This window comes from Bos grunniens, chromosome 9 (genome assembly GCF_055505025.1).
Source record: "Bos grunniens cultivar Pamir isolate PY7600 chromosome 9, Bosgru_T2T1.0, whole genome shotgun sequence".
Lineage (NCBI taxonomy): Eukaryota > Metazoa > Chordata > Mammalia > Artiodactyla > Bovidae > Bos > Bos grunniens.
In genome coordinates this window covers 51,824,273-51,845,960 of record NC_141173.1, presented here as the reverse complement: position 1 = coordinate 51,845,960, position 21,688 = coordinate 51,824,273, and the positions used below count along the sequence as shown (strand labels likewise).

The window sequence follows — 21,688 nt, the reverse complement described above, 5'->3', positions numbered from 1 at the left end:
CATGCTATTCTTTCTGCCTAAAATGCCCTCCTCCCCCAATTTCCTGCTCATTTTTTAAGTCTATCTTTAAAATACCTATTAGCCTTTAAAAAATTTTTATTTTATATATTTATTTATTTTGGGCTATGCTGGATCTTTGTTGCTAAGCACGGGTTTTCTCTAGTTGCAGCAAGTAGGGGCTACTCTCTAGTTGTAGCACGTGGGTTTCTCACTGCAATGGCTTCTCTTCTTGCAGAGCATGGGCTCTAAGACAACTGGGCTTCAGTAGTTGTGGCACATGGGCTCATCTGCCCCGCAGCCTGTGGGATCTTCCTGGACCAGGGATCGAACCAGTGTCCCCTGCATTGACAGACGGATTCTCAACCACTGGACCACCAGGGCAGTCCCCTATTAGCCTTTTGAATTAGCCTTTCCTTATTTCTCTGATCATCCATATTTCTCTGATTCCATGTCTCTGATATATATATAAATATATATATATTTCTCTTTGCTTTGAGCCTCATCAAGATGGACTTGCTTCTAGCTTGCATTACAGTTATTTATATGCCTGTTTTATTCCTTCTTGCTAGGTTATCAACTCTCTGAAGACAGGTACTCTATCTTATTCAGCTTTGTACTGATAGATAAGTACGTTTAGTATGAAGAAGTTATGCCGCTTAACATTCATATGTGCTAATCACAAAATGACAAATAAAATAATGAATATCAGCATGGTTTAACTAAGAATCCCTTTTAAAAGAAAACAATAAGGAGTCTAACACTAAATGGTGAAAAGAAACCAAAAAACAATAAAAATACAGCACAGTGGTTAGAAGCAGAGACTCTGGTTCAAGTCCAGATTCCTTACTAGTCAGGAGCCCCGGACAAATCATTTAACCTGTTTCCACCTGTTTTCTCCTCTGTGGCTAATATATCTATTAATACCTCATGAGGTTATGATGATGATTAAATAAGTTAAAATATGCTCAGAACAGTATAAAGCATACAGTCACTTTGGTGTTAACATTATTAGTTATTATTAGTGATATTCTTTTACTGTGCTCTTTATATTTGAAATAAGATGCTCCAATATATTTGCATGATGGTCATCTTCCATTGAAAATTATATAATTATACTCAGCAAAATAAATAATGATACTCCCTTGCTCATACAAGTCACAAATATTTCAAAAGAAGTCATGATACTTCTTACCTGTGTTTCTTTTATGTCTCCGTCAAGTAAATCATACATTCATAGACCAAACTTACACTATCTGACAACAGAACCCATGGTCCATAACAACTGTGCTTTGTTTTGGGATCAGTGTTACTTGTGTCTTTGTAGTTTGGTTGCATCTCTTTCAGATACTGGCTACTCTCCATCTCTAGTGTATGTTTCAGGGTTTATTTGAGGGTTTTTTTGGATGGGAAACTGTAAAATAGATTTTAAACAACACTGGCACCATCCTCTGAAGTGAAGCCTGATGGAATTCATGATTATTATTTTTTTTAATATAAATTTATTTATTTTAATTGGAGGCTAATTACTTTACAATATTGTATTGGTTTTACCATACATCAACATGAATCCACCACAGCATGATTATTTTTAAAGGCCTTTGGCTGCTTTTTCTCATTGTCCCTGTGACTGACTTTTTTTTGAAAATTCCAAAATATTTATCTTATAAAAAAGTCTAGGCTAATTCAAGGGAGAATGTGAATACGCAGGAAAAGAAACAAGCAAGTTAAGCGGGCGTGGTGTTTTGAAAAGACAGTACTGATCCTGGGGTCAAAATCCTTGTGCTTGACCCTTGCTCTGCTACATGTCAACTGCTGGCTCCAGCACCCTCAACTATGAAAAGACAAATGATATCCAGCTTTCTGAGCTATGAAGATGAAGGAGAATATAACACAGACGAAGAATCTAGCCCAAAGTGTGTATATAATAAACAAGAAGTTTTTCCTAAATTTTTTTTAATCAACTGTTTTTTTACTGATTTTTAAAAATGTATTTACTTTTACTGAAGTATAGTTGATTTATAATATTGTATTAGTTTCAGGTATATGGTATAATGATTCAGTAATTTTTGAAGATTATATTCCATTATAAGTTATTATAAGATACTGGATATAATTCTAGCATATATATATCTTTGTTGCTTAGTTTGTAACTATTAATCCCATATGCTTAATTTTCCATTCCTAAGTTTTTAAGAAACAATTTCTGCCTTATAAGTAACTTTGATAAGTAACATGTGACTATATAAGCAATACCTACAAAGGTACCATAAGCCTGGACTGTGGAGAGATTTTAAGTGAAACCAGAAACACCAGTGCTGAAAATCTTCAGGTTTCCCTTTGGTTAAATGTTGAATAAACAGGAAAAGATATAACTAGCACTTCAAGGACTACTCTATTAGTATTAATAGATTACCAGAAACACAGTGCAAGTGTTTTGGGTTCACAACTGTGTGGGCAATTATAACTGTGGCATCCTAGCAATTCTGGCCAACATCAGAAGTAACAAAATATCACACAGTTTCTGGCTGTAAATTGCAATAAAGACACAAGGAATCCCAGAACTGGGAAGGATTTTCAATAGCTCTGCCTTAGGGTAGAACTACTCCTAAAAGCACAGTCATCAGGGATAGAGACCGTATTCTTTAATCAAGAATTTAACATCAAGAAGCTGTGTGTGTGTCTTGAATTCATTACACAAACGGATTATTTCTTATCTGTCAATAAAAATGGAGAACACGGCTCATCCAAACTCTCATTCTTCTCACTAGACCAAGAACTAAGGATTATTCAGAGCTTTCTGATAAGTTCAGTGATAAAATTCTGTTATTGCCCTCCCTCTCTTACTTAAGGACAGTTATAATTATCAAGACAACATTTTGATTGCATCCAAGATTTTTTTTTTCTTTATAAAATGTCTGAGATTAGCTTTTATGTCAAGGCTTTAAAACAAAACTTACAGACTGCACCTTACCTAATATGTCCAGTTGGCGTAATCTGGTACAATTACTGGCCAGTTCTTCGATGTCTGTGTCACACACCGACCTGTTAGCCGTTAGAAAGAGTTTCTGCAAGTTTGGAAGCTGGCGTGCCAGTCTGGCAAAGCACCCGGTGCTGCTCTGCAGAGTAGGGCACCAGCCGAGGTCAAGTTCCTCCAGAAGCGGACACCCAGAAGCCAGTTCGGCTATCCCACTCTCAGTGATGTTCTTACACCTCCACAGATCCAGAGTCCGGAGTTTTTTACACTTGGCTCCTATCATGCTAGCTGTCACGTCGTAGTCTTCAATCTGGAAATCAAGTAATTTCAGTCTTTCCCATACTATGCTCAGAAACAGAAACTGTCTGGAGCATGTTCAAACATCCTTAATCACCTCCTGTTGTTTGCTTCCATGTAAACATCCCCACATTGAGGTTAATACAGATCTGCTCGCTCATCTCCCAGAGCGGCCGCTGTTTCATAAAACAGCAAGAGTAATCACGTCCTTAAAAAGCCACTTAAAAGAATTCCAGACAGGATGTTAATGAATTAAATCCAAAGGCAGCCTGAAATCCTCAGGATTATTTCGTGTATGCCTCCCATTCTGACAGTGCTGTTGCCGCTTTGATAGGAATGTAAGATCTCCCTGAGAAAGGCCTGTACTTTGATAGGCTCTAAAATAGTAAGTGAATATGTTGATAGTACTAATAAGGATACTAGTTTTGGTTACATGAGGTCCTTGGAGACTGAAAATGCAACCTGAAAATAATTTAGATGGTGATACATTAGCTGTTGTCAGTTACCAGAGGTGTCTAGTGATTTAACTCATGATCATGGGATAAGCTTCTACTAATCAAGAATTAAACATTGTTCATGGACTTTGACTGTTTTAATGATGTTTCTTTAAACAGATTCTTTTAAGAGTTTTATTTGCTTTTGTTATAATCAGGTATTGGCATTATCACCAGACATCAAAAGGAAATGAAACAGCAAACATTTCCAATGATTACTTCCTTTTATTTCTTTATTCATAGTTTCATCTACAATGTGCCAGCACTACTCCAGATATCAGCAACAACAGTGAACCAAAAAAAAAAAAATACCATGTTCACATTCCTTGGAAAGACATACAGACAGATAAGTGAGCAAAATAAATTCAGAGAGTGATAAGTAAAATAACAAACAAGGTGCTATGACAGTGAGTACAGTGGCAGGGGTTGAAGGAGGGAGTAGCGGCTGCCGGGGTCTCTGGGAGTGAGTGGGACATGTTCATAGATGTGATATGGAAAAACAGGTTCAGTGTCAGGTAAAGCTAGAAAATACTGGCTTAAGAAAAGGCAAACTGTCTATTGTAGGAAATACTATTGAAAATGTCAGGACGAGGATATAGGAGCATTGTTTCCTAATTTTGACCCAGAATTCCTATCTGCCCTACTCTTTCTCATAGATACACAATTTTCTAAATTGAATATCTTTTAAGACTAACGTTCCATAGGTCAACTTTGGAAAATGTTGCCTGCTACTACACCTAATTCCAACTATAAACATACATAATTCCAACTCTAAAGTGCCTGTGATCAGAGGCCTGTTTTTCTAGAGAATGCTGCTCTACTTTATGGGGAGGTAATTAACAGGCAGAAACCTGTAGCCAAAGTTAAAACAGGGTCCTTACCACTCTAAAGAAGGCGGGCTAACAATAGGCAAAGATCCAAGTGACAGTAACTGGCTGGTGTGTTGTCACAGAAAGTGCCACGGAATGTCACTGAGCTCATGTAGAAGAGAAACTAGAAGGACCCAACAGAAGCCCATGAAATGGCTTCCTGCTGTTGTTGCTGCTGCTGCTAAGTCGCTTCGGTCGTGTCCGACTCTGTGCGACCCCATAGAGGGCAGCCTACCAGACTTCCCAGTCCCTGGGATTCTCCAGGCAAGAATACTGGAGTGGGTTGCCATTTCTTTCTCCAATGGATGAAAGTGAAAAGTGAAAGTGAAGTCACTCAGTCATGTCCAACTCTTAGAAACCCCATGGACTGCAGCCCACCAAGCTCCTCCATCCATGGGATTTTCCAGGCAAGAGTACTGGAGTGGGGTGCCATTACCTTCATCCTGCTTATTAAGGTCTTCCTAATAAGTGGATGAAAAACTGGAATGATTTAGGATTTCCTGAGTCGGCTTTGAGTGTGTGCGTGGAGGCGGGGGCAGGAGCAGGAAATGAAAATAAAAAGGAATAGGTTGCTCTACAGTTAGTTACACTGGGAGATGCATTTCCTTTGAGTGTGTATGCACACACACGTACACAGAACACACATACATACACACACCAAGGGCTCTGCTGTCCCTTAAGTGTCAGCACTATCTACTAACCATGCCATTTAGTTGAAAAACATTTAATTCATGCCATGAACTCTTTTAATGGCATGTAAACTACAATTTTAAATCTCAAGATTATTTATTCCAAGAGTCCCTAGACTTTTGGATTTCATAGACCAGTGACGCTTCAAAAAATATGTGAGCATCAACATAGGCTTGTGGCCATCATTTTATCTTACTCAATAAGGGCACTAAAACAAACACAGGAGCAAACAAAATGAAATTATCTACTATCATCAACATTTCCAGGAAATAATCTCAGATCTCAAAAACTAAAATTAGCCTCGTGAAAAAGTTACCAAACTACTGGCCTTTGGGTATGACTGATGCACTATTTTGTAAAGAAGCCCAGACAGGTAAATAGCTTGTCTGAGATAACATATTACTTGAGGCAGAACCACCCACTTTACACCACACTATACTTCTCTCCTTGTTCTCACAGATAAGTAATGTCCATGTTTCAAAGACAAACTCTTCAATTTAAGAAAAATGTTTGAAAGTGGGGTGCACAGTTGTTAACCATAAATCTGAAAAGCTGCGGGTGGGTGTGGGGTGAGTCAGGATAAAATTCACCTATGGGAAGAAAAAATAATTTTCCAATACTTACCATGACACAACTACCCAAACTGAGGTGCTGAAGGTCTGAACAGAAGTTCAAAATGCTGAGCAGGGCTGTTTGCTGCCATTGGGACCCACATCAGACGCAAATAAGGAAAAAGAAAGAAAGTGAAACAAAGAGGTCAATTAGACATTAGGGGCTGTCACTGCTTTTCCTGAAACAGAGCTCAAAACCTCAGTTACAGACACCACAAATGCCATTTAATGAGTCCCCAGGTGTTCACACCATTGATTGGCTTGGAGTCAAGGTAATCATTACTCGTCTCCACATAAGTCGTCACTCTGTATATGATTTTGCATGTCCTAAAGACACTTATATTCCCTATGACCTCTCAGTGCATTTCCCAAAGGTAAGCAATTTGAAAGCCTGGTGAAGACGAAATAACAAGATAAGCCAAACCATCCCTCCTAAAACACACACACACACACACACACACACCGAGAGCTGGTGACAGTGTAGAACAGCACAGCTTTGACATTCACTGATCAGCTGCAGCCTGATGGAACTGCCAATAGCCACCCCAAATCAGGATGGAGCCAGTGACTTTAATGTCAAAGGATTCTCTTTGTTGACAAGGATCCCAACAACCATCGAGCACCTGTCACTAGCAACATGCTGACTGAAACGTATATAACGTGAGCTTTCTAGTCATGTTCCTGCCATTTCAGCCCATCCATCCTGGGCAGTGAAAACAGTCTCACCACTAAAGAAACCCAAAGGTGTGTGAGACTGCTACATAATCATGGTTCCTGAAACATCTCTAAACAATCAAAATCTCACTTGATTACATGCCCACTGTGACAAATTTTAAAACAATGCAAAACATTCAGATTACTAGTTTTTTCTTTTATAAACTAAAAAAAAACTACTACTCAAACGTGGCAAACTTTCTAAATATTTGAGCTAAATAAATAACATCTAACAAAATTAAAATGATAGTATTTAACTTCTGTTTAATCTATTTCAAGTGTTACAAAACCAAAAAAAAAAAAAAAAGCAGTGCTATATTTAAAATGGATTACCAACAAAGACCTACTGAATAGTAATGGAACTCTGCCTAATGTTATGTGGCAGCCTGGATGGGAGGGGTGTTTGGGGGAGAATGGATACATGTACATGTATGGCTGAGTTCCTTCACTGTTCACAGCTAATTCTACTTATTTAGGCAAATATTTTACAATAACTTACACAGTCTGCATATTAAATTGAGAATTAAAACTTCATTTAATTGTAGATAAAAATGATCATTTTTCATTCCTACCTTAAAAAAGGAACTAACATAGAACATAAGAGATTCATATTGAATGATACCACACATCTTTCCTAAATAAGAGATGAGAGATCAAATGCTGATACCAAGCTATGAGGGGATAAGAATGACCTTGGAAGAGATGCTGTGAGGAATGTAACAAGGAGTCAAATAGAGATAAATAAAACGGTTGACTGGTAGCACTGAGGTGAGCAAGCACAAGTTAACAGTTTCCTGACTTTCTCCAGCAGAGCTCATGATAAACCAGAGACTGTGGGAATACCCAGGTATCAGTTCAGGTCGGTCACTCAGTTGTGTCCGACCCTGCAACCCCATAGACTGTAGCACACCAGGCATCCCTGTCCATCACCAACTCCCAGAGCTTGCTCAAACTCATGTCCATCGAGTCAGTGATGCCATCCAACCATCTCATCCTCTGTTGTCCCCTTCTCCTGCTTTCAATCTTTCCCAGGTATAGAGCACACCTCTATAGATCAGCCGGCAATCTCTCCAAATCCAGTTAACCAATCTAGAGTATCTTTAGTATCTTTTCTTTTCTCTATTCTATTAGTATTCAGAATGAAAGTACTACTATTGATGATAAAGCAAAAAGCAGAAACTGCCTCTTCACTTCCAGGCATAAAATGACCTGATTTTAGAGAGACCACAGACTCAATGATTTAGAGCGGGAGTCGATGAAACACGGCTCATTGGCCTATTGTCTGTTTTTATAAATAAAGTTTTGTTGAAACAAGGCACACCCATTTCTTTCTGTATTGTTTATAACTTTTCACTCTACAGCAGCAGGGCTGAGTAGTTAAGACAGAGACCATATGGCCTGCAAGGTCGAAAATATTTACTATCCTCAGAATGAACGGGCCCACCTCCAACTTAAGAAAACAATTCTACCTTAATGACTATTTGAAGCACTTCTACACTTCTAGAACACACAAACAGATGGATTAAAGCTACATTAAGGGTACTACAAAAAAGGTATTCAGAAATAAAAACTGAACAATTTTATGAACCTCTCATTTAAAAGATTTAAGATACCTTTAAGGTCCCCAAATTGACAAATTCTGCTGGTTAGTCCTGTAAAATTCAATATAAGCATAAGAGTAGCTCTATAAAATTAAAATACAATTTAAATAGTTAGTAGCTTTAATAATGCAAAGCAGCAGATTCATTTTCAAATGAGTTTGCAATTTTTAAACAAAGGTCAACGTTATTTAAATCACTGTGGAAGGGAGTTACTAAGAAATGACTGGATCCATGTTAATTCCTTCTACAGAATTTTCAAACCATACTCTAGGTCAGTAGTCCCCAGCCTTTTAGGCACCAGTGAGAGGTTTCCTGGAAGATAATTTTTCCACGGACCAGGGTTGGGGGGACCAGTTTGGGGATGATTAAAGTACACTATATTTATTGTGCACTTTATTTCTATTATTACATCAGCTCTACCTCAGATCATCAGGCATTAGATCCCAGAGGTCGGGGACCCCTGCTCTAGATGAATGCTGGCACCTGGTAAGTAGGATTTCCACTCATAAAGAAAGAATCCTTTTGCATTCTACCTGAAATCTACCTACTGGCCTTGATCAGCAGCTTCAAAATCCAATGGATAACTATAGGTTACAGGGAATTATTACTGCCTCTACTTGTTACAAGGAAATTTATTAAGAAATAAAGGAGGGATTCCCTGGTGGCTTGTGGGAAAGAAGCTGCCTGCCAGTGAAGGAGACACTGGTACATTGCCTGGTCCAGGAAGATCCCACATGCCGTGGAGCAACGAAGCCCTTGCACCACAACTATTAAGCCTGTGCTCTAGAACCCAGGAGTCCCAAATACTGAGCCCACATGCCACAACTACTAAAGCCCTAGCACTCTGGAGCCTGATCTGCAGCAAGAGAAACCACTGCAATGAGAAGCCTGCACATCACCCTGAAGAAGAGCCTCTGCTCACGGAAACTAGACAGAGCCTCTGCAGCCATGGAGACCTAGCACAGCCAAAAATAAATAAATAAAAAGTTTTAAAAAGCATATGTAAAAGATGAAAGAAGATAGAAATTCAAATTTTCATTGACGGTTTTTTTAAGTGATGCTATCCATAAAGTAATCTCCTATCATAATCTCCTTTCTTCCAGACTTCTAAAGTGCTAAGCAAAAATACTTAATAAAATGATAACTGATGCTTATTATACTCACATATAAGTTTTAGATAGTCCAGATTTAGAGCTTAGTAGAATAACAATTATATATACATCATGCACATTTTATAATATAATGAGACCTTATATAATCTACATCTGCAATATTATGATCACTATTTTACATTAATATAGGTTTATAATTATTTTAACTAGTTAATACATCTTACAATTAAAATTTTTTACAGTTAAAAATTGTTGCTTATCTTTAATAACGAATACAACCCTTACTTACAACACTCTTAATATAGGATGGTAGAATTTTTTAAATCAGTATTTCCTACTCTAAAACATGATTCCTAGACAGCATATTAATGAAACAGATAACAAGTCTATATATCACAAACATACATTAACTAAAATAGACTAGTGACATCACCTTATCACAAATGTGCTTTCACTGATGATGTTTCAAACACATCAGAGCAGTAACTACAAGTAATGAGATGAGATGTTAGAAAAGTGTATTCACTAATGAATATTTATAAATTTACATAAGAAATACCACCAAAGAAATCCTAAGAACACAATAACTCAATTATTGAAATTTAAGATACACATACATGTATGAATTTCTCTTTCTCTAATTTAATTTTTTGGGGGCCCAGCATTCCAATATCAATAAATTTGGGTAAGGGAAATATAAACTAAAAGTTGAAGTATTTTAAGAACTATTTAAAGTACTTGAAACTAACTATATTTAGGATATTTAAATTCAATTACTTTATAGATGTTTGTATAAATCACCTACTATAAACTGTTTCTTTTATACTGTTTAAATATATAATATGATACAGTTTATATACTGATACATAACCACAACTTGAAAATAATATTGTCTTTAATAGGTTAAACCTGAAGATCAACATTGTGGTAGAAAAGTTAGACTTGTGATTGAGCTCTAAAAAGAGAATGTTCAAGATCATGTCATTATTCAGTCGCTCAGCGAGTCTGACTCTTTGCAACTTCATGGACACCAGGCTTCCCTGTCCCTCACCATCTCCCAGAGTTTGCCCAAGAAACTATCTTGGGCGAGTTAAATAAGCAGAGTGACAATATAGAGTCTTGTCATACTCCTTTCCAATTTTGAACCAGTTCATCGTTCCATGTCAGATTCTGTTTCTTCTTGAACTTCATACAGGTTTCTTAGGAGAGCTAAGGTGGTCTGGTATTTCCATCTCTTTGAGAATTTTCCAGTTTGTTGTGATCCACACAGTCAAAGGCTTTCACATAGTCAATGAAGCACATGTTTTTCTGGAATTCTCTTGCTTTCTGTATAATCCAGTGAATGCTGGCAATTTGATCTTTGGTTCCTCTGTATTTTCTAAATCCAGCTTGTACATCTGGAATTTCTCAGTTCACGTTCTGCTGAAGGTTAGCTTGAAGGATTTTGAGCATTACCTTGCAAGTATGAGTGCAATTGTGTGGTAGTTTGAACATTCTTTGGTACTGCCCTTCTTTAGGGTTGGAATGAAAACTGACCTTTTCCAGAGTCAAATTCTAAAAACCAATGTGTGTGAAACAACAAAACCTAAGACTAAATCACACACATTTGCCTTGCCCTAGAGCCAGACATCCTGGAATGTGAAGTCAAGTGGGCCTTAGAAAGCATCACTACGAACAAAGCTAGTGGAGGTGATGGAATTCCAGTTGAGCTATTCCAAATCCTGAAAGATGATGCTGTGAAAGTGCTGCACTCAATATGCCAGCAAATGTGGAAAACTCAGCAGTGGCCACAGGACTGGAAAAGGTCAGTTTTCATTCCAATCCCAAAGAAAGGCAATGCCAAAGAATGCTCAAACTACCGTACAATTGCACTCATCTCACACGCTAGTAAAGTAATGCTCAAAATTCTCCAAGCCAGGCTTCAGCAATACGTGAACCGTGAACTTCCAGATGTTCAAGCTGGTTTTAGAAAAGGCAGACGAACCAGAGATCAAATTGCCAACATCCGCTGGATCATGGAAAAAGCAAGACGGTTCCAGTAAAACATCTATCTGCTCTATCGACTATGCCAAAGCCTTTGACTGTGTGGATCACAATAAACTGTGGAAAATTCTGAAAGAGATGGGAATACCAGACCACCTGATCTGCCTCTTGAGAAATCTATGCAGGTCAGGAAGCAACAGTTAGAACTGGACATGGAACAAGAGACTGGTTCCAAATAGGAAAAGGAGTACGTCAAGGCTGTATATTGTCACCCTGCTTATTTAACTTATATGCAGAGTACATCATGAGAAAAGCTGGACTGGAAGAAGCACAAGCTGGAATCAAGATTGCCAGGAGAAATATCAATAACCTCAGATATGCAGATGACACCACCCTTATGGCAGAAAGTGAAGAGGAACTCAAAAGCCTCTTGATAAAAGTGAAAGTAGAGAGTGAAAAAGTTGGCTTAAAGCTCAACATTCAGAAAACGAAGATCATGGCATCCAGTCCCATCACTTCATGGGAAATAGATGGGTAAACAGCGGAAAAAGTGTCAGACTTTATTTTTGGGGGCTCCAAAATCACTGCAGATGGTGCCTGTAGCCATGAAATTAAAAAACACTTACTCCTTGGAAGGAAAGTTATGACCAACCTAGATAGCATATTCAAAAGCAGAGACATTACTTTGCCAATAAAGGTCCGTCTAGTCAAGGCTATGGTTTTTCCTGTGGTCATGTATGGATGTGAGAGTTGGACTGTGAAGAAGGCTGAGCACCGAAGAATTGATGCTTTTGAACTGTGGTGTTGGAGAAGACTCTTGAGAGTCCCTTGGACTGCAAGGAGATCCAACCAGTCCATTCTGAAGGAGATCCATTCCTTTCTTTGGAAGGAATGATGCTAAAGCTGAAACTCCAGTACTTTGGCCACACATGCAAAGAATTGACTCATTGGAAAAGACTCTGATGCTGGGAGGGATTGGGGGCAGGAGGAGAAGGGGACGACAGAGGATGAGATGGCTGGATGGCATCACTGACTCGATGGACGTGAGTCTGAGTGAACTCCGGGAGTTGGTGATGGACAGGGAGGCCTGGCGTGCTGCGATTCATGGGGTCGCAAAGAGTCAGACACAACTGAGCGACTGAACTGGCGACTGAACTGAACTGAACTGATAGTCTCATTTCAGAGTTTATTTTTACCATGGTAGTGAATCTCTCCTATAATAATACAGTTGAACACATCTTTGGTCACAGATGACTAAACCAATCATTTTCCATATCAACCCATGATGGATGATGGCAGAGATGTACAGTCAAAAAGTCATAGCACTTTGCATACCAGCTGAACTGGGCTGTAACCTTACTGCCTACATTAAGAGAAAGAATGCTTTGATCTGAGGGTTAAGGGTTGGATTATTTAGAGAGCACTGGAGACAAGTCTGAAGCACACTTGGTGAAGCACACAAGATGAACACTTGACATTGTTCATCTAAATGATGCTCAGGTGAAGAGGGTACACGTGTCCAAAGACTATCTTCTTCCAAAAGCATACCTTTCCTTCCTGTTAAGAGAAAGTTATCGATCTGCTTTGTGCTGAAGTCTTGAAGCATTTAAGTCACATAAGTAACACTCATGGTTCTCATTCTAAACTCACTATACAGGTCTCATAACTGTAATTTGGTTTCCCCTGTGATGTGTTAACAGTGAAAGAGTGTGTTAATCAGCCGTCTCTAACAAATGTGTCCTTACCAGGTAGATTGCTTATACCTGGTATATTGCTTACTGTAATGATTGTGGATGATAACGAATCTGACCCCCAAGAAGCCAAAAGGCTTCTCACTGTAGCTGAATCATAGCCAATCACACAGGTCACAAACACTCACCTCCACCAAAAGCCTCATATTTCCCCTGGCACTTCTATAAACCCATCCAAGATAGAAAAGAAGTATAGACAAATTCTTTCCTGGAGACCTATATTAAGGACTTTAAAAAGTTTGTTAGTTTTGGAATATAATATACGAGAAGTTATTTAAATCTTAATTCTTGATTCTGTTTAAAAACAAATAATTATTAATATCTTTTGTTTTCAGTTCAGTGCAGTTCAGTTGCTCAGTCATGTCCAACTCTGCGACCCCATGAATCGCAGCACGCCAGGCCTCCCTGTCCATCACCAACTCCCGGAGTTCACCCAAACTCATGTCCATCGAGTCAGTGATGCCATCCAGCCATCTCATCCTCTGTCATCCCCTTCTCCTCCTGCCCCCAATCCCTCCCAGCATCAGGGTCTTTTCCAATGAGTCAACTCTTTGCATGAGGTGGCCAAAGTATTGGAGTTTCAGCTTTAGCGTCAGTCCTTCCAATGAACACCCAGGATTGATCTCCTTTAGGATGGACTGGTTGGATCTCCTTGCAGTCCAAGGGACTCTCAAGAGTCTTCTCCAACACCACAGTTCAAAAGCATCAATTCTTTGACACTCAGCTTTCTTCACAGTCCAACTCTCACATCCATACATGACCACTGGAAAAACCATAGCCTTGACTAGACAAACCTTTGTTGGCAAAGTAATGTCTCTGCTTTTGAATATGCTATCTACGTTGGTCATAACATTCCTTCCAAGGAGTAAGCATCTTTTAATTTAATGGCTGCAATCACCATCTGCAGTGATTTTGGAGCCCCCAAAAATAAAGTCTGACACTGTTTCCACGGTTTACATGTTATCTAGCTAAATGAAGCTGTTTAAAATGGACTGCATTTTAGATACAGCTAACAACAGCCTGTATTAGTCAACAGAAGTGACCAAAGTAGGTTCTTCCTACTTCAAGTGTTCCTCTTGATCTCAGTTAGTAATCAGCACTGGTTTTGGCAAGAGGCCATTCCTCCTCCTGAGTTTGTTAGCTGCACTCGCTCTACTAAAAGAAAGATCAGGGACTTTCCATGCCGTCCAGTGGTTAAGGCTCTGCACACTTCCACTGCAGGAGGTCTAGGTTCGATCCCTGGTCAGGCAGCTAAGATCCCACAGTCCTGTGACTTGGCCAAAAGCTTTTAAAAATAAATAAACAATATAAAGGCCATGTGTGCTCTACTTACCAATATACATAAATGTGTTCTTTAAATCAAGTAAGAATGCAGCCAGAAGAACATCATTATCTATGTGTCAGAAAGCAAATTCATGGCACTAAATCAAATCATACTATTTTCAAAAGACATGCTTCTTCTGTAGGAAAGCCCAGGTGCTCTCATCAACAGATGGGAGTGGTACACATTTTACTTATATATAAACCAGCACAGAAAAAAGAAAACAGGAAGTGAGTTTTTATATTCAACAGAAGTAAAGATTAACTGCTTTTGTTTGTCCTCTAGTCCATGAAGATGAAGGCAGTGGGGCCCTTGAAACTGTTGTCCCAGCGCAGTGAGCCAGGTAAACAGTTGCTGTACCACACTTACGGGTCACTGTCATATACTAGTCCCCTACAAAACCTATAATCAGTTTTTTCACTTCTTCAAATTCTTTCAATTTATGCTCTATCATTCTTGAAGCGAGGCAATCAAAACTGGATGCAGGTGTTCCATTTATAACTCCAACTTTTAAAAAAACACTCTTGGTTCTCTTGTCTGCTGCTAAGCAACAGAATGACATTCTTACTGAGCAACCTGCACACCCCAACTCACCCCCAACTCCAGATATTTTTTCCCCCAAAACAAAGAAAAAGTAAATAGGTTGAAACTCCTAACACTAATCCAGATTGCTTTAGACAATGTGAAGGCCTTCTCTTGAAGTCACTTTTTGTGCAGTATGTTAAAAAGCTATCCTGTACAAGTTGTATTAGTTTGCTAGAACTGTCATGACAAAATGCTGTAGACTGGGTAACTTAAACAACAGAGATTAATTTTTTCACAATTCTGGAGGCTAGACGTCTGAGATCGAGGTGTTAGCAGGGCTAATTTCTTCTCAGGCCTCTCCTCTTGGCTTGAAACCTGCCATTTACTTTTGGTGCTTTCATATGGTCTCCCCTCTGTGTGTCTGTGACCTAATCTCTGCTCATAAGGAGACCACTCATATTGGATTAGGCCCCGCCCTAATGACCTCATTTAACTTAATCATCCCTTGAAAGACCCTATCTCCAAATACCGTCATATTATGAGGTACTAGGGGTCAGGACTTCAACATAATAAATTTCGGGGAGACACAATTCAGCCCATGGAACAAGTATTTAAGAATAGTTGCAGATATATGCCCCTTTAGGGGTAAAGGAGAGTTATATCTTTATTACTTTCAAATGGTTCAGGAAAAAATATGCATAAAGTAGAGCAATCTATTTTGTATGCAACTTTTCGTAAGTCTAAAATTATTTCAAAATAAAAGCTCTTTCCTTGTAAATATTTAAGAGTCTATTTCATGAGTTAAATTTCTACAGCTCTCTCTCACAAAAATATATCATCATGTATGGCTAAAGAAGGACTTGTAATTAATGTTTATCATAAGTAACAAGAATCCTGTGAATAGAGATAAAAAGAACAAAAAGAACTTAAAAATCTTTCCAATCTTACATATCTCACTCTACTATCCTAACTTCCTTGTCATTAATGGTAGAAGAAACTACCTACAATTAAAGTCTTCTTCATGTTTGTCCCCATCTTTTGCCTTAAGTCTTGCCTATACAATCATCAAGGACCTACCAAATTCAGTAAAAAGAAAATTACTGCATTTAACCACTCGTTTCACTAGTTATTCTGAGATCACGCATTAAACAGGGTCTTAACCTCAGCATATGGGTCATTTCTGTTCTCCATCCCTTTGCACTATCTTTTCATCAGGCATACAGTTACAGCCCTGCATCTACTGAAATTCAATCAATGTATATATACCCGTAACTCTGAAAAGAGATTATCTAATGATTTTTTCTCTCTCTTTTTTTTTTTTGATGTTTTAAAAAAACACTTGCCATCTCTGATGAAGTAATTTTTCATCACAATCCTAAACATATCTAAGGAAGGAAAAAGATCTGATAAAATAAACAAAACAAATAGAAATATATTTCACTATCTTTTTTTAGAGCTAAAAATTCTGAACAAATACAAGTTCAAAAAAATTTTTTACAAGTTTTCCAAGTTGTAGATCTCCCATCCATCTGCTTAGCTGATGTGGTTATTCTGTAGAAAGACAAACTTATCTGATGCTTATGAACTTATCGAACAAAGAAAAGAGAAATTGACAAGCAAGAGCTATCACTCATTCATTCAACACAGGTTTACCAAGTATCTACTATATATATTCACTATAGTGAATACCAGACAATGTTCTACATACTAGCTGTAAAGACATAAACAGTCAAACATGATCCCTCTCATTATGGAGTTTATAGTTAGGAATGTACTTTCCTTTTACCAGAAACAGATCAGAAGCATGAAAGCAGTAATTTAACCTAAGTCCCTCATAGCACATGCTGCTGCTGCTAAGTCACTTCAGTTGTGTCCGACTCTGTGCAACCCCATAGACGGCAGCCCACCAGGCTCCCCCATCCCTGGGATTCTCCAGGCAAGAGTACTGGAGTGGGTTGCCATTTTCTTCCCCAATGCATGAAAGCGAAAAGTGAAAGTGAAGTCCCTCAGTGGTGTCCGACTCTTAGCGACCTTATGGACTGCAGCCTACCAGGATCTTCCATCCATGGGATTTTCCAGGCAAGAGTACTGGAGTGGGGTGCCATTGCCTTCTCCCATAGCACATGATGGAAAAGATATTCCTATTTAGGAGGATCTATAAGAATACTTCACAAAGTTGGGAATAATTTGTAGGATTATGCTGAAAAAATCTATACTATCATTTTCACATGTACACAAGTCTATCTAATTTACAGTGTGATGTTATTTACAAGTACGATCTAATTTGGTCTTCTCAATAGCCTATGTGATAGGGTAAATTTTTTAAAAGGTAAACTTTCAGCTTAGTATAAGTGACTTTCTCAAGCACATAAATCTTTAAAGTGGGAAAACCAAGAGAACTGTTTTATGATGTGGGTCTCTGATACAGACTAAAAAACAAATATCTTCCCAATTTTTACATTATAAAATAATGTCTGAATCAGATACCCAGAACTTGCTGCTGAGCAGTTTTAACCATAGTTAAAGTCTGCTAAAGATCTTACTGCTGTTTCTTCTCACAGTAGGGTACTGCTGCTGCTGCTGCTGCTGCTGCTAAGTCGCTTCAGTCGTGTCCGACTCTGTGCGACCCCATAGACGGCAGCCCACCAGGCTCCCCGTCCCTGGGATTCTCCAGGCAAGAACACTGGAGTGGGTTGCCATTTCCTCCTCCAATGCATGAAAGTGAAAAGTGAAAGTGAAGTCGCTCAGTTGTGTCCGACTCTCCACGACCCCATGGACTGCAGCCCACCAGGCTCCTCCGTCCATGGGATTTTCCAGGCAAGAGTGGGTTGCCATTGCCTTCTCCACAGTAGGGTACTAGCTATGGTATAATCAAAAGCAGTGGAGCTGGGGAGAAAAATCTTAATGAACTAGGCCAGGGCATAAAAGGCTGGGTTTCAAAATGACACTTGGGGCTTGTTTTAAGGTTGCTTTCATTTTAATTGACTACCAAAGCAGCAATCAGACAGTACACACAAAATGCATTGTGATACAACCCCAGTTTCTAACAAGGTTATACATGAGGCTCAGTGGTCACTGCAGCAGGTCTTGTTGGTAAAATCTGTCAGGTAGAGAGAAGCGTAGTGCTCTGGACCCACTGTTTCACCACTGGCTCAGGGAAGTGCCACATCAGCATACCAGGCTCTACCTACCAGCATATAGGGCAATTCTGACCCTGCTGCTGCTGCTAAGTCGCTTCAGTCGTGTCTGACTCTGTGTGACCCCATAGACGGCAGCCTACCAGGCTCCCCCATCCCTGGGATTCTCCAGGCAAGAACACTGGATCGGGTTGCCATTTCCTTCTCCAAGGCATGGAAGTGAAAAGTGAAAGTGAAGTCGGTCAGTCGTGTCCGACTCTTAGCAACACCATGGACTGCAGCCTACCAGGCTCCTCCGTCCACGGGATTTTCCAGGCAAGAGTACTGGAGTGGGGTGCCATTGTCCAACTGTGACCCCATGAGAATAGCCCACCAGGCTCCTCTCTCCATGGAATTCTCCAGACAAGAAAACTGGAGTGGGCTGCATTCCCTTCTCCAGGGGATTTTCCTGACCCAGGGATCAAACCCAAGTCTCCCAAATTGCAGGCAGATTCTTAACCATCTGAGCTACCAGGGAAGCCCATAATGTTTTGCTTAAGTAACAAGGGAGGTGCTTACAGATTGATACGATTACCAGTGTTGTCACTTTGGTTTGTTTTAAAAGAGACCAGTTGATTGTGTTGTCTTTTCCCTTTATTCCTCTGAGTCACTTAGTGCCTATAGGGGAGTCTGATGCAGATCCCGAGAATGACAAGATAACAGATGTAAATAAAGTATAGGCAGAGAGCACTGAATACAGAGCTGGGAAGCTGTTAAAAGTCAACACTGCCTGGGTAGGTTTTTCTCCATTTTGAATTTTGCCATTTGTATCACTAAAATGAGATTATTTTTTATTTTATTGTAAGTCCAATGCAGATCAACGAAAATCAATTTTATAATTTTTTCTATGTACTAAATGTCAGAAAAATCATCTAGAATAAATTTAAAAATGATTTTATGGTCTTTTGGCAGCTGGATTAATAAAAACAAACTTTAATAGGTAGTAACATATGGTACAAACCAAATTTTACTTAATGAAATCATACAGTGATTTCACATCTATGTTTAAGTGACTGGGGGAAGCAGAGTTGATGCTATTTAGACTTGGATACATATGTATAAGGTCTCCAGTCTTGAGCTATGAAATCTTCTCAATCTCTATAAAATCAAACTTTTTATGAAATATATAATCATATACTATCAGCTTCTGGAGGTAAATTGAAGAAAATTGTAGACTATTTAATGATTCCCTCACACTTAGATGATGTGAATTTGTAACATTTCAAAAGCATATCATGGGAAACGTTTTTACAAATCAACCCAGATGTAAGATGCCTAGCAAGTTATATAATTTATTAGTTTTTACCCTACTTTTCTTTCTGAAGGTTTACTTAATAATGAACTAAGCTACATTTCTTCTTAAAGTTAAATTTAATCTTACAAATTACAAATAGCTGTGAAAAGAAGAGAAGCAAAAGCAAAGGAGAAAAGGAAAGATATAAGCATCTGAATGCAGAGTTCCAAAGAATAGCAAGAAGAGATAAGAAAGCCTTCCATAGCAATCAATGCAAAGAAATAGAGGAAAACAACAGAATGGGAAAGACTACAGATTTCTTCAAGAAAATTAGAGATACCAAGGGAACATTTCATGCAAAGATGGTCTCGATAAACGACAGAAATGGTATGGACATAACAGAAGCAGAAGATATTAAGAAGAGATGGCAAGAATACACAGAACTATACAAAAAAGATCTTCATGACCCAGATAATCACAATGGTGTGATCACTGACCTAGAGCCAGACATCCTGGAATGTGAAGTCAAGTGGGCCTTAGAAAGCATCACTACGAACAAAGTTAGTGGAGATGATGGAATTCCAGTTGAGCTATTTCAAATCCTGAAAGATGATGCTGTGAAAGTGCTGCACTCAATATGTCAGCAAATGTGGAAAACGCAGCAGTGGCCACAGGACTGGAAAAGGTCAGTTTTCATTCCAATCCCAAAGAAAGGCAATGCCAAAGAATGCTCAAACTACCGTACAATTGCACTCATCTCACACGCTAGTAAAGTAATGCTCAAAATTCTCCAAGCCAGGCTTCAGCAATACGTGAACCGTGAAATTCCAGATGTTCAAGCTGGTTTTAGAAAAGGCAGACGAACCAGAGATCAAATTGCCAACATCCGCTGGATCATGGAAAAAGCAAGAGAGTTCCAGTAAAACATCTATTTCTGCTTTATTGACTATGCCAAAGCCTTTGACTGTGTGGATCACAATAAACTGTGCAAAATTCTGAAAGAGATGGGAATACCAGACCACCTGACCTGCCTCTTGAGAAATCTGTATGCAGGTCAGGAAGCAACAGTTAGAACTGGACATGGAACAACAGACTGGTTCCAAATAGGAAAAGGAGTATGTCAAGGCTGTATATTGTCACCCTGCCTATTTAACTTATATGCAGAGTACATCATGAGAAACGCTGGGCTGGAAGAAGCACAAGCTGGAATCAAGATTGCCGGGAGAAATATCAATAACCTCAGATATGCAGATGACACCACCCTTATGGCAGAAAGTGAAGAGGAACTAAAAAGTCTCTTGATGAAAGTGAAAGTAGAGAGTGAAAAAGTTGGCTTAAAGCTCAACATTCAGAAAACGAAGATCATGGCATCTGGTCCCATCACTTCATGGGAAATAGATGGGGAAACAGTGGAAACAGTGTCAGACTTTATTTTTTGGGCTCCAAAATCACTGCAGATGGTGCCTGCAGCCATGAAATTAAAAGACGCTTACTCCTTGGAAGGAAAGTTATGACCAACCTAGATAGCATATTCAAAAGCAGAGACATTACTTTGCCAACAAAGGTCCATCTAGTCAAGGCTATGGTTTTTCCAGTGGTCATGTATGGATGTGAGAGTTGGACTGTGAAGAAAGCTGAGAGCCAAAGAATTGATGCTTTTGAACTGTGGTGCTAGAGAAGACTCTTGAGAGTCCCTTGGACTGCAAGGAGATCCAACCAGTCCATTCTGAAGGAGATCAGCCCTGGTATTTCTTTGGAAGGAATGATGCTAAAGCTGAAACTCCAGTACTTTGGCCACACATGCAAAGAGTTGACTCATTGGAAAAGACTCTGATGCTGGGAGGGATTGGGGGCAGGAGGAGAAGGGGACGACAGAGGATGAGATGGCTGGATAGCATCACTGACTCGATGGACTGAGTCTGAGTGAACTCCGGGAGTTGGTGATGGACAGGGAGGCCTGGCGTGCTGCGATTCATGGGGTCGCAAAGAGTCGGACATGACTGAGCAACTGAACTGAACTGAAGCTACATTTCTTCATAAAGTTAAATTTAATCAGAATATTTTTTAAATGAGGTGTTATCTTGCTCAGAGGGTATCAAACTTTACAGCACACAAGGCAATATAAAACAGTAAATATAGCAGTAAAACACAGGTGTGTCATAATTTCAGAATGCAAAATCTACTCAAGAAAAGTTAGCTGACAATTTTACACCCTCATAAATAGTGAGTCACTTCACCATGGACTAATGAAAACATGGACTAACACTATCTTTAAACTGGCATTCAGGGACAAAAGTCTTCTCATTTTACAGATAAAGAATCCTGGAACTTGAGAG

At 39.1% G+C, this 21,688-nt stretch overlaps 1 protein-coding gene across 2 annotated transcripts in view; it reads right to left on the bottom strand.

Annotated features, from left to right (window-relative positions):
- FBXL4 (F-box and leucine rich repeat protein 4) overlaps positions 1-21,688 on the bottom strand; it is a 77,020-nt gene that overhangs the window by 2,992 nt on the left and 52,340 nt on the right. For both annotated transcript variants that reach the window (XM_086316379.1, XM_086316380.1), the window contains exons 7-8: positions 5,949-6,020; positions 2,972-3,284 (exon numbers count right to left, since the gene is read on the bottom strand). In XM_086316379.1, the coding sequence (XP_086172505.1) occupies positions 2,972-3,284; positions 5,949-6,020 (385 nt within the window). The remainder of the gene's footprint in view (positions 1-2,971; positions 3,285-5,948; positions 6,021-21,688) is intronic.